The sequence below is a fragment of the Catharus ustulatus genome (genome assembly GCF_009819885.2).
Source record: "Catharus ustulatus isolate bCatUst1 chromosome Z unlocalized genomic scaffold, bCatUst1.pri.v2 scaffold_26_arrow_ctg1, whole genome shotgun sequence".
Lineage (NCBI taxonomy): Eukaryota > Metazoa > Chordata > Aves > Passeriformes > Turdidae > Catharus > Catharus ustulatus.
Window position 1 is genome coordinate 2,159,924 of NW_024879445.1, and position 12,659 is coordinate 2,172,582.

At 43.8% G+C, this 12,659-nt stretch overlaps 1 protein-coding gene across 3 annotated transcripts; it reads left to right on the forward strand.

Moving 5' to 3' along the window:
* The first annotated feature begins 29 nt into the window (after positions 1 to 29).
* Positions 30 to 8,326, forward strand: LOC117011187 (translation initiation factor IF-2-like). Of its 3 annotated transcripts, none has more exons than XM_033086501.1 (2): positions 30 to 5,336; positions 7,087 to 8,326. In XM_033086501.1, the coding sequence occupies exon 1, from the start codon at positions 108 to 110 to the stop codon at positions 1,275 to 1,277; it is 1,170 nt and encodes a 389-aa protein (XP_032942392.1). In that variant the 5' UTR covers positions 30 to 107; the 3' UTR covers positions 1,278 to 5,336; positions 7,087 to 8,326. The 3 variants fall into 3 exon arrangements, with proteins under 3 accessions (XP_032942392.1, XP_032942393.1, XP_032942394.1); XM_033086502.1 differs by lacking the exon at positions 7,087 to 8,326 and having other exon boundaries at positions 30 to 1,485; positions 5,010 to 5,368; XM_033086503.1 differs by lacking the exon at positions 7,087 to 8,326 and having other exon boundaries at positions 30 to 1,374; positions 5,010 to 5,368.
* The last annotated feature ends 4,333 nt before the right edge of the window (positions 8,327 to 12,659 follow it).

Sequence of the window (12,659 nt, forward strand, 5' to 3'; positions counted from 1 at the left end):
GTCCCGCCGCCTCCTCTCCTCCCCCTCTTTCTCCTCTCTGCCTTCCTCCTCCTCCTCGTCCTCTCGTCGCTGCCCTGCCCGCCCCGCGCGGATCCCGGGGGGCGGTGATGCTGGACACACCCCGGCCTCGCCCCGCCCGCCGCCGCGCCCCCGCGATGCGGGAGGTGCGGGATGATGCTCCTGCATGGAGCTGGGACCCCGCGATGCGGGATGATGCTCCTGCATGGAGCTGGAACCCCCCGATGCGGGATGATGCTCCTGGATGGAGCTGGGACCCCGCGATGAGGAGAGTGCGGGATGATGCTCCTGCATGGAGCTGGGACCCCGCGATGCGGGAGGTGCGGGATGATGCTCCTGCATGGAGCTGGGAGCCCGCGATACGGGATGATGCTCCTGCATGGAGCTGGGACCCCGCGATGCGGGAGGTGCGGGATGATGCTCCTGCATGGAGCTGGGAGCCCGCGATGAGGAGGGTGCGGGATGATGTTCCTGCATGGAGCTGGGACCCCGCGATGAGGAGAGTGCGGGATGATGCTCCTGCATGGAGCTGGGACCCCGCGATGCGGGATGATGCTCCTGGATGGAGCTGGGACCCCGCGATGAGGAGAGTGCGGGATGATGCTCCTGCATGGAGCTGGGACCCCGCGATGCGGGATGATGCTCCTGCATGGAGCTGGGACCCCGCGATGCGGGAGGTGCGGGATGATGCTCCTGCATGGAGCTGGGACCCCCCGATGCGGGAGGTGCGGGATGATGCTCCTGGATGGAGCTGGGACCCCGAGATGAGGAGAGTGGGGGATGATGCTCCTGCATGGAGCCGGGACCCCGCGATGAGGAGGGTGCGGGATGATGCTCCTGCATGGAGCTGGGACCCCGCGATGCGGGATGATGCTCCTACATGGAGCTGGGACCCCGAGATGAGGAGAGTGGGGGATGATGCTCCTGCATGGAGCTGGGACCCCGCCATGAGGAGGGTGCGGGATGGAGCTCCTGGGTGTCCCCGGCTGATCCCGGGGATGCTCCCGCAGCGCTCCGGTCTGCGTGGCCCGGGTTCCTCTCCGGCTGCAAATCGCATGTCCTGGGCTAGTTTGGTTTTTGGGTGGGTGCCTGCCCTCGTCTATCAGGGAGCGGACGCTGTTCACGAAGGTGTTTTACCCTCCGCGGAGGAATTTTGCCCTCCACAAACTTCTGTCCTTGCAGGGGCTGTCCAAACCCTGCTCTCTGTCGAGTGCTGCCTCGGCTTTAAAATCCCTCCTGAGCATCACACGGAGAACTAATCACAGGATTTGGGTTGGAAGGGACCTCAGAGCTCACCCCATCCCAACCCCCATGCCGTGGGCAGGGACATCTTCCATCAGACCAAGAGATGCAAAGGTTCTTTCTTCCAGCTCCCTCCCTCCTCAGGTAGGATCTCATCCTGCCCGGATCTGGGAGGGAGTCAAAGCAAGGATGAAAGATGCGGCGATATTTCAGAAGCAGCCCAAGGTACAGGGTAGGAAGATCTCGCGTCAGACCATTACACACTTTTTTTTTGTTTGTTTGGGTTTTTTTTTTTTTGTTTTCATTTCTTTTCCCTACCTGGGTACGTAGAGGCACGAGAGTGGAAAAAAAAAGTACTAATTGCCTAGTGGGCGTCAAAAGGCTCTCCAGATATTTTATATCTGTAATTTGCATCCGCTCTACATGCCTTCATGGTGAAAGACCACATATAAATATTATATTAAGCTTTAATGCACTTGCCGAGTGAGAAGGATGCACTGAACAGCACTAGGCTGTTGAGAAGTATTTCTGCAAATACAAGCTGAAAGTCCAGGCTGCTTGCATGACAACAAGAAGAGACATCATGAAATTAGGAGTGGAAACGACCCGTTAAGTTGTCTGATCTCTTGGTTACTTTGGCTGGCACCTCGCAGTAGTTACAGCATTTCATTTTGCAAGCCCTTTGTCTACCATTAAATTCCTACCAGTGACAAGGTGACAGCCCTTGCCTAAAGCTCTGGTTTAACATCTGAGCTCGCAATTAATCACATTTTTCTCTGACACTGGAAGTGTTTTGGTTTCAACACCTTGCATTGTCAGCAAAGATTTGAAAGGACGAGGCTTTTTCTGCGCTGGTTAAACCACAAAATTAACAGAAATGACGGCCCTTGATAAAGAGCATTTGACACCTACAATCCCATGGTTTTTTTTACTGCTTGCACACAGCTCAGTGCTGCCCACTTGGCAGCATCCAACAAAACTTTTCCGTGTCCTCAGTGTACCGTGCACTCACAGAACTCACCTGGCAGCGCTCAGGTGTGCTGCAGCCACGCCTCCATTAAACTGCACAGGTATCCCTGAGATTGCATCACCACCTCTACAGCAACTCGGATTTTACACAGCAGTCTCCATGCCAGAGATCTCCCTGAAGAACTGCTGCCGGGAAAGAAAATTCTTCTCTTTCTCCCCAAAGGTTGCTTTGCTGTCAATAAAGAGATAGTGGAAATTTAGGAAGCCTTAACAAAGCTTCTGATTTTAATGCATTGTTTCTCTACAACGGTGCTAATTTTACTGCTTATCTCTGTTTTACAACCAAGAATCCAGCTGTCACAATTACAAGGCAAGCTGCACTGTAGCTGCTGTGGCAGCCCAGCATGCCTGCACCCCCAAGTGGCAGCCTTGCCTGTGATTTTTTTTTTTCAAATTTATTTTTCTTGAGGGAATAATCCCATAATGCAGTCCCTTTATTTCTCCAATTAGGATAAATCTAAAGGGACTAACTACACTCAGTACTTGGAGGTCTTTTTCCACTGAGAGCCTGTGACTAGCAGGTGATTAAAATGACACAGAAATAGCTTCTTCAAAGCCAGGCATTGTTTATTCAGCCAAAAAGGGATGAAACAACAAAAGGCTTTTTTTGCCTGGTCCTTACAGAAAGTGCAATGCCTTTTTGTTTCCAGGTTCTCCATAAGTTTTTTTCAATAAAACCCATCTTGCCACATCAGAGTAATCAGACTTTTCTGCTGCCACACTCAACTTGGGCTCCTCTTCCTGTGCTGCCTCCTCCTGCTTGCCCCCCTGAGTTTTGGGGGTGACTCAGGATTGGGGGATGCTGCAGGAGACCCCTTCATCCAGCACCTTCCTTCTTCCCTTAGCACAGGGCAGCACAACTCCAGCTCAGCGCTGTGAGGTGCAGATTGCTCCTTCAAACCCCAAGGCAGCAATCACTTCCATCTAGGTGTTCTTAATACGAATTTTCTGTATCCAGGCTGGGCAATTTACCGCCCCAGCCTGGGTTTGACCCAAGAATTCCTTGGCTGTGGTGCTGTGGGCTCACACTCTTGTCACTGGGGTCGTTGTGGTTGCAGCATCTCCTCCCCCTAACAGGGACCTGTCCCTGACCTCACCTTCTCCATGAAGATTCTAACCTGACGTCCTTCAGTGTACTCTGAGAAATTATTAATCTTTTGCCATTTTTTGTTTTTCTTGAAGCAACTGCCTCGTTGACAACAGTAAAACCTGCCTTCTGATCCTGTAAGCACTATAGGTGTGCAAACTTCAATTTTATGGGAAACTCCAGGATCTTCAGGCCATCCTGGAGGTTCTCTTTTGTTTTTATGGGTTACATACTTTCAAATCCTTGCTGTTTTCCCAGTGGTGAAGGCACTTTGCTGAAATACGGGCAGGGTGGGACTGGGATGTCACAAGCCATTGCAGCTCAAGCTGATGTTCTGTCTTTTATATCAACATTAATATATATAAAAAATAATATTTTTATATTTGTATTTCGATATTTACCCCTAAGGCAAAACTCTTCCTCCTGTCATGTGGATTCATTATATGCTTCGGGGTTTGGAATTTAAGAGAGAAATGGGCTCAAGAACTGCCATATATTAATGCTTAATATTTCTATCTTCCTTTTGCTGCCCATAGAACTCAAATAATATTTTTCACTTTCCAGACTGTTCATACACTTCAGGATAATTACTGCTCAATTTTACTTAGCTTCACTCTAATACCCAAATACATATTTTATTTGTTTACCAATCACTCAGGATCAAGAACTCTTTTGCATCCAATTTTTTTTTTTTTAATGTTCTTCCATCTAAATGATCAACTCTGTTTGTCAGAATTTTCTGCCTAATTGAATTGCCAGACAGGGACTTCTGGAGACTGCCTAAATCTGCATCATCCCTCCCTTAGGCTAAGGATTCCTGTAGACCTTCTGGAGTGGAAGGGGTAGAGTGGGGAGACAAATCAACTGCTACCTTTCCAAGTGTTAAGAAAAAAATAAATTTTCCACTGGAAAAGAGCTAATCCATGTCTGGTAATGCCTCCACTGTTTTCCTCCACCTTACTTTCATTGGTAGCTTACATTTCCTGCATTATCTCCTGTCTTGCCACAAATGCTGCAATTAACGCTTTGAAGTCCTGCAGTACATAAAATAGGAAAAAATATTAAAATTATAACCTGTAGAAATGAAAGCAACCACACTGCCTTAGATAAGGAACCATCAGTAAAGAAGCAGTGACAGCAAGTCTGAATGTACAACATGAAGATGATTTTGGCATAAGAGAAGAATAATGGCTAATGTTTAGCAGGGACATCAGGTCTAAGATTTGTTGCACAAAGGGTGAACCAAGTTACTCCCACCTGTGCTGCAGCAGTAGGAGAGCAAGAGCTGATCCTTCCTGCCTGCCAACCTCCTGCCAATTTTAGATGTCACCCAGACAAGGTGAGTGCAACCTGCCAATTACCCTATAACACCTTTAGGGTATCTTGGATACCAGCTTTGTGGAGGAGATTAGTTTTATCACCATCTCCTATCACAGCACCTGCCAGATCAGAACCTCCTTAGAGCCAGAGATCAGGACAATCTCAGACTGCACAGGCACAGATTATATTGCCACCTCCGTTATAATTAGGGATATAAAAAGCCTCTGCTGCACGCAGCAGAACCTTCTTCTTTTTTTTTTTTTTCCTTTTTTAATTTTTTTTTTTCCCTAATAATATGTACTTTGTTCTTCAGGGATTTGTCAGACACCGTTCGCCATAACTGGCTGCTCTGATTCTGCAAGTCATCTGTGTGTGCTTGACTCAAGAAAAGAAGAGATAATACATCTGTCTGTCACCACCACAGCAACGCCGCCGGAATTATTCCTGGGGTTGACACTGCCTCTAAAAAAAGGGAACAGTGGGTTCTTTTATCTCTTCCCAAGCACAGCCTGATCCCCCACTTGTTGAACATGTGAGGTTTCCCATTAAGCCAACGTGGGTTTTGTGGAAGATCCTGCTTCCCTCAAACCTTTCTGGTTCAAAAGCATTGTCATGCTCCATCACAGGAAAAGAGGGAGAGGTAGCTGTGCAGCACAGGGAAACATTCAAACTCCATAAAACAAAAAAAAACAAACAAAAAAAAAAAGGAAGGGAAAAAAAAAAGTACTTTTTCTTTCAGTGTTTTGCAGCACAGATTTTTATTTTTACTATTTATAGGAAGGAACCCATAAAATCAGTATCATCATTTGACTACTTTTATTTTATTTTGGAAACAAGCTTTTACTTTTACAGAGGAGAGGAGAGGAGAGGAGAGGAGAGGAGAGGAGAGGAGAGGAGAGGAGAGGAGAGGAGAGGAGAGGAGAGGAGAGGAGAGGAGAGGAGAGGAGAGGAGAGGAGAGGAGAGGAGAGGAGAGGAGAGGAGAGGAGAGGAGAGGAGAGGAGAGGAGAGGAGAGGAGAGGAGAGGAGAGGAGAGGAGAGGAGAGGAGAGGAGAGGAGAGGAGAGGAGAGGAGAGGAGAGGAGAGGAGAGGAGAGGAGAGGAGAGGAGAGGAGAGGAGAGGAGAGGAGAGGAGAGGAGAGGAGAGGAGAGGAAAAAACACACAAGGGCTGTGCTAGAAGAGAGCTACTAAAATTCCAAGCACGGCTCATCAGAGGCTAAGTTAAATTTGTAACAACCAAGGTGCTTGTTTTGGTTTTAGTGCTGAAGTTGCTGTTTTGTGAAGTTAAATGTGTTGCACCAAGGTCTTTATCCTACTGCTATTTACACTAGATTTTCAAGGAGAACACCATGAATGAACTTGGTGAAAGAGTTCATTTCAGACACCTACAAAACATATTTTCATGTTGGCAAGAATATGCCTCAACCATTTAAACTCTAAGCAGTTATTACAGTGTCTGAGGTTGTGTACTTTTGCAGATTTTTGCAATAAATAATAGCAGGTTTTGTTTGGATTTTTTTGGGGTTTTTTTGTTGTTGTTGTTGTTGTGTGGTGTTTTTCGTTATTTTTGTTTTTTTTTTTTTGTTGGGTTTTTTTTTGTATGTGTGTGCTAATTTATTTTACCATGAGGGAGAAAACAAGATTTGAAACATAATTTTAGAAATTACTTTGCCTTACTTTCAATGCTCATGCTGCACAGTTACTTTTATCAGCTCATTCACCCCAAATTTCAGAACTCAGGAGAGGAACCATTAAATAAAATAAAGTATTTAAGATCATGGTGCCACCTGCATTTCAGGCATTTAACTGCAGACTTTGCCAAAGATCTTATGATTTCAAAATCAGATAATATTATTAGAGCTAAGAGACTTTTGGCTCAGTCTCTAGTGGTGGGATGCATTTCAAATCTACATCACATAGTCATGAAAGATTTCAATTATTAGCTCTCTATCAATCAAAAAGACAACTAACCAACATGGTTTCTTCAGTCTTCTGATACCTGGCAGTCCAGTGTGACAGTGTGTAGATAATTCATGTCAGAACCTGACAATGTGGGAGATTTCAGGAATAATTTTATGCCACTTGCAGTGGCCTGACAGAGCCATCCTTCCTCAACGTATGACAAAAAACTTTTTGTCATAGAAACTTATTTTTAAATGTTCTTGGGTGGATTGGGTTTTTTTTCAGTTGATTGGTCGACTTTGTTGTTCTTGTTGTAGCCTTTTCAGGTTAAGACCTAGAAATGTGGGTTAGGAATTGATATTCCTCACATACCCACCCAAAAAAAAAAAAAAAGAAAAAAAAAAAGGAAAAAAATAAAGGTTGAGGTAAGAAGATGTGCTAGTTCCAGTTACATTTATGAAAGGTAATATTTATTTTTCATGACTGGCAGGACACTTTTCCCCAAGATGGAAAAGGGCATATTCATCTAAAGAAGACACAAGGATCGTCTTTTCTTTTCAGACTGCTCACAGTACAGCAGCCAGAAACTTGCTTGACACAAGACGCTGAGATTTCGACCTGCACTCTGACTCAAGCTGCTTCATCTGCCTCTCTGGTATATCAATTAAATATCTTGACTGTTTCCTTCCCCTCAGGGACTTTCCCGACGAGTGCTCTGGTTCTCATTATAATTTTGAGAAATCTTCATTTTGTCTCATTTGATTCCATCTCGTTTGACAATCAGAGCAGATTATCCAGGCAGCTGCTGAGCAGGCTGGGGTGCAGCAGCATCAGCCCCTTCCCCAGGGAATTTATAGCTTAAAAATGGAGTCAAAACCAAAAGTGCTCTGGAGGAACAAAGTGAATGGGAAAAACTAAAAGAAAGCATGATTTCTTGTGGCAAAGTGAGATCTGTGCACACAATTCTCTTTGTGTTGTTAATGGTCTAGGATATGGGTCTGGGGAAACAAAAAATTCAAGGATGACTTGGGTTGTCTGAGTTAAAATTTTTAAATCTCCTTCAGGCTTCAGACATTTGTATTCTCTCAGGAGGATTGTGCAGGCCCTAGAGAACCAGCAATATAAATTTTTTTTTTTTCTTTTGGGTTCAAAATCAGGACATCTCTCCCTGGAGGAGGAGGGTGCTGTAGTACTTCTCTAGTAGTCAATTTTAATAAAATTTTAGTAATACAACAATCACCACCAACAAGAATAAAGCCTTTTATTATTATTATTATTATTACTATTATTATTATTATTATTATTATTATTATTATTATTATTATTATTATTATTATTATTATTAATCCTCTAATGGAAATAGAGAAACTCAGAGAGCCAACATGTATTTAAGCAAACGAATGTAGAACACACAATATTTATAACATCATTGTCATGGGGCATGTAATTCAACAGAATTTCAATGTATTATGACTACATGTTTTTAATAACATGGACAAAACCTAACAGCACTGAAATACATAAGTATACACATAATTTTTTTCCTATTTTGTTGGGTTTATACATTTTTCTGTCTGTGTATTCTTTACACATATCCTGAATTGCTGCCTGATTGGTGGTTCTGTCACTTAAAAAACTTTGTTGCTTAGAATTGAGAGTTTTGTCTCTTAAGCAAGAACACTTTAAAGGGTCGTTTTCATTGAACATTTTTCTCAATCTATAAAAGCTCCCTATTAAAATATTTTCTTCATGATAAAGGATGTTTGGATGTTTCTGCATATGTTTAATTCTTAAATCTACTAAAAAAATATACAGTAATTTCACGACCATAAGGCGCACCAGACTATAAGGCGCACCCCCCGGGAGTCGGCAAAATTTGCAACTTTGTAGATCATATAAGGCGCACCGGACTATAAGGCACACCTTTTTTTTGCCGCGAAGATCCGTGCCATGCACAACAAAGTAACGAATTAGTAACGGAAATCTGCGATCGTGGAGTTTACTGGTAGGAGCACAATTTAGAAACATTTTCACAGAGCGTAGGTTTTCAAAGGCAGCTCCAAGCGGCCTCCCCGTGCAGTGGGCCCTGGCACTCCTGCCTGCCCCTGGTGCCGGCAGACGCGGCTCCGGGGAGCCACTGTGCCGTTCCCTCACTCAGTTCGGTGCTCCTGCCACGCTGTTCCCCCTCATGGCTCCGCAGAGCCGCCCCAGCGCCTGTCCCTGCTCGGCGGCACAGCTGCCCTGGCACCCATCCCTGCTCAGCAGTGCAGCCGCCTGTCGCTGCTCGCCTTGGCGGCATGGCCACCCCGGTGCCCGTCCCCGCTCGGCTCGGCGACGCAGCCGCCATGGCGCCCGTCCTCTCCGGGCACGGCGGCGTGGCTGCACGGGTACCCGTCCCTGCTTGCCTCGGCGGTGCAGCCGCCCTGGTGCCCTTCCCCACTGCGCTCGGTGGCATGGCTGCCCTGGTACCCGTTCTCTCAGGGTATGGTGGCAAGGCCGCCCTGGCGCCTGTCCCCACTCGGCAAGGCAGCACGGCCGCCCCGGTGTCCGTCCCTGCTCGGCTCAGTGGTGCAGCCACCCCAGCGCCCGTCCCCGCTCGGCAAGGCGGCACAGCCGCCCTTGCGCCCTTCCCCACTCAGCACGGCGGCACCGCCACCCTGGTGCCCATCCTCTCAGGGCACAGCGGTGCGGCCGCCCTGGCACCCGTCCCTCGCTTGGCTCGGCAGCACAGCTGCTTCTTGCCCCTTCCCAGCAACCGCAGGGGCTGAGCTGCCGCTTTCCCATACCCGGCGGCGCTTCGTTCCCCCCACGGCTGGTGGCTCCTTGCTCCCCCCGCGCCGATACCGGTGCTGACTCCGTCCCTCCCCGCGCAGCTCCTGCTGACCATGGTCACCCGCTTCCATGCCCACCTCGCGACTTGGCGCTCCCGCGGCACTGCCCCCCGCCTTGCGGCTCTCATTTCCGGGGTGGCAAATGTTGCAACTTTGTCCATTATATAAGGCGCACCAGACTATAAGGCGCACTTCCGGGTTCGGGGGAAAATTTTAGTCAAAAGGGTGCGCCTTGTAGTCATGAAATTACTGTAATTTTCACAAAGGCAGTTTTTTTCCTTTCAAATCTTTATATTCCAGCCAGCTAAATAGGAAAGATTAATTACTAATTTAACAAAAAATCAGTTATAAATTATATGTGGTTATAATATGGAAGTTTATTACTTGTCAGGTTTTTAAGGTATTTTTTGGCTTGAGGTTTTTTGGTTTTATTTTAATAAACAGTCAAGTATTTCAGTATGTTGCAGATTAGGCAAACCTGGTAAATTCATTCACCAGAATTGTAATGGTGCATAAAACCTATTAAACAGTAAGGATCTGTAGCTTTGGGAATCAAATTGGCAATACTGGAGCAGTGAAGCTGGAGAAGAACAACATTAATTATCTTATTTCACGATGGGGATAGAAGAGGAGAAAAAGAAAAGGCAGAAACTGATAAGAGCAGCCAAAGGTACTTTTTGAAACGAAATTTTGATTATTAAACTTGGAAAAGTTGATACCTGAAATTCCACTTTTCAACCATAGATATGCATACAACTGAGAATGACCAATTACTCACAGATTTTTTCGCTGTGCCAGAACAGTTTCTTCAGCACTGACAAGGTTTAAATTCACTTTTAAAGTCCTCAGAGTAATACAAGAATATTGTACATGAAATAAAAAAAAATAAAAAATAAAAAAAACCTCGAAACAGGAAAAATAAATTATGACCTTTGAGCCTGAAGAAAAGTCACATTCTATCAGTTGGATGGGGAAGAGTTGCACTTCAATGCCAAATGTTATTTGTTGACTCACAGATCATTCCTACTGCTGGCAACTAAAGGCCCTGGAGATAAAACAAGTGCCCCCAACCCACCAGACCTTCAGAGAGATTTTTATTTTTCCCCTGTTTACCTGTTTCTGCCTTGTGATTTAGATCTTATTTGGTTCTTTGGTTATGTTGTAGAAAAATGCACACTTCACAATGAGATTTGATGAAACTCATCATAAAAAGTAAAAATTGCACCATGTTAGACTCCCAAAGCTGAACTGCCCCACTGTGAACTCATAATATTGTAAATATTGTAAATACTTCAATGTGAATCACGTATCAATGATGGTCTGAACAAAAAATTCCTTTCAGTTTTTCGAAAAAAAAAAATCACTTGATTTACTGTGTTCAGTTTGGATTGCAAACAGTCCATTTCTTTGTTAAATTTTAGAGGATCTGGAGTTGAATGGCAGCAAGTCCTACTCAGAAGTCATCCAAAATTTTGCTTTTATTCCTCCAGAATTCTTTTGTCTTTTAGGGTTTGGAGGATGGGGTTGGTTTTGGGGTTGTTTTATTTCTTGGGGGTTTTGTTGGTTTGTTGTTTTTTTTCATAGGTTTCTGGGAGTTTTTGTTTTATTTTGGCCTTTTTTGTGTGTGGTTTTTTTGTTGTTTTGTTTGTTTCTTTTTTTTTAATGTATAAATAAAAAATATATAACAACAACAAAAAAAAACCCGTATATCAAACTGTATGTTTGATAATAATTTGATGCACATTTCTTACCCCATTTTCCTATTTGATGTGAAACTTCTGGAAGGCTGTACTCCCACAGTAACTTCAGGAATTTTCAACTATTTAAAATAACTAGAGTCTAGATGTTTAGATATCCTAAAATATTGAGAAGATCAATTACAAAATAAGACAATTACCAAATAATTTCTCTTCATGGAGAGGGTACAACCACACAGTTTAGGCAGCAGTTGCTCAAACTGGTGTGAAGGTGCAGAATAATCCAAGTACAGGGGTGAGGAGGTCTTCCTCCATGAAAAAATAAATAAATTGAATTAAAAATAAAAATAAAATAAAATAATTTTAAAAATTAGAAAAAATAACAAAAATAGCGAGAAATAAAAATAAAAATGGAAATGCTTTCATGGGAAGCAGAATGATCAGAGGTTCCTTTTACTTCAGGGCCACAGAAAATAACTAGAAATATCATCAAAGAGTGAAGACTGTAAAGGGAGGACATAAACTCATTTATAAGAGACTGAAATATTGTGGTACAGAGGAGAAACAGGATAAATTGTGAGAAGGTGGTGACCTCATGGTGCTGCAGTCTGGCTTTATAGTGCAGGACAGATATTTTCATGGTTGGAGTGCCAAGGAGCCATTGCAGTTAGTTTTGGTGAAATAAAAAATAAAAACCCCCACAACACAAGTAGAAAACTAGGCATAATTAGTTCTGTTGCTTACAGAGATTTTTTTTTTTTTAATTGCCTTTTAATGAAGATGCTTTGGAAAGGGAAACATAACACATTTTGTAAATGGACTTAACTGGCTATAGAAAAGGCAAAATAAACATTTCTCTCTGCCTTTATTTACAATAACAAAAGAGATGCATCCATGAACAAATGTTGGCATTAATGCTTTGAAGAGTTGCCAGAAATACACATTTAGCCAGCCATTTTAAAAACCAAACTATTACACATAAAGTTGGTGATATCATCTCTAATAAAAATAATAGTTACTATTTAATACTATAAACAACCAGCATTTGGAGCCCATAATTAGTGTTCTGGCTGAACTTCAAATGCTTTATATATTCAATCTGCAGCCTGTTTTTTTGGTTTATCACCTCTCATTTCCATACACTTAAAAGAAGTTACCCATTTATCTCATCCTTTTAGGACAATATTTTCGCTTTCTAAAATTCTGCTTTATGGAATCTCGTAGATCTATGAATATTTTGGGTCGGGAGAGACCTTAAACTTCAACACAGAATTCCCCCCTCCCTTCACACTTTTGGTTCAGGGTACAGAAAAATAAGAAGGGTGGAGTGTGAATTTTTTGCCTTTCCACAAGGAGCTCTCCCTGTAGCTTGTTCTTGCTGTCCCAATTAGATTAATCTGGAAAATCAGAAACTTTATGAACACAAACAGGTTGTTCCTCAGGAATTCCTCCTAAAATGATCGTTATTACACCAAAACCAGCAGTTTTTAGTGCAAAGAGCAGTGTGATTTGCAGAGCATTTGTAATGTTTTGCA

Excerpts from the sequence above, each read along its gene's own strand:
- LOC117011187 (XM_033086501.1), top strand. The coding sequence starts at position 108 with ATGCTGGACACACCCCGGCCTCGCCCCGCCCGCCGCCGCGCCCCCGCG.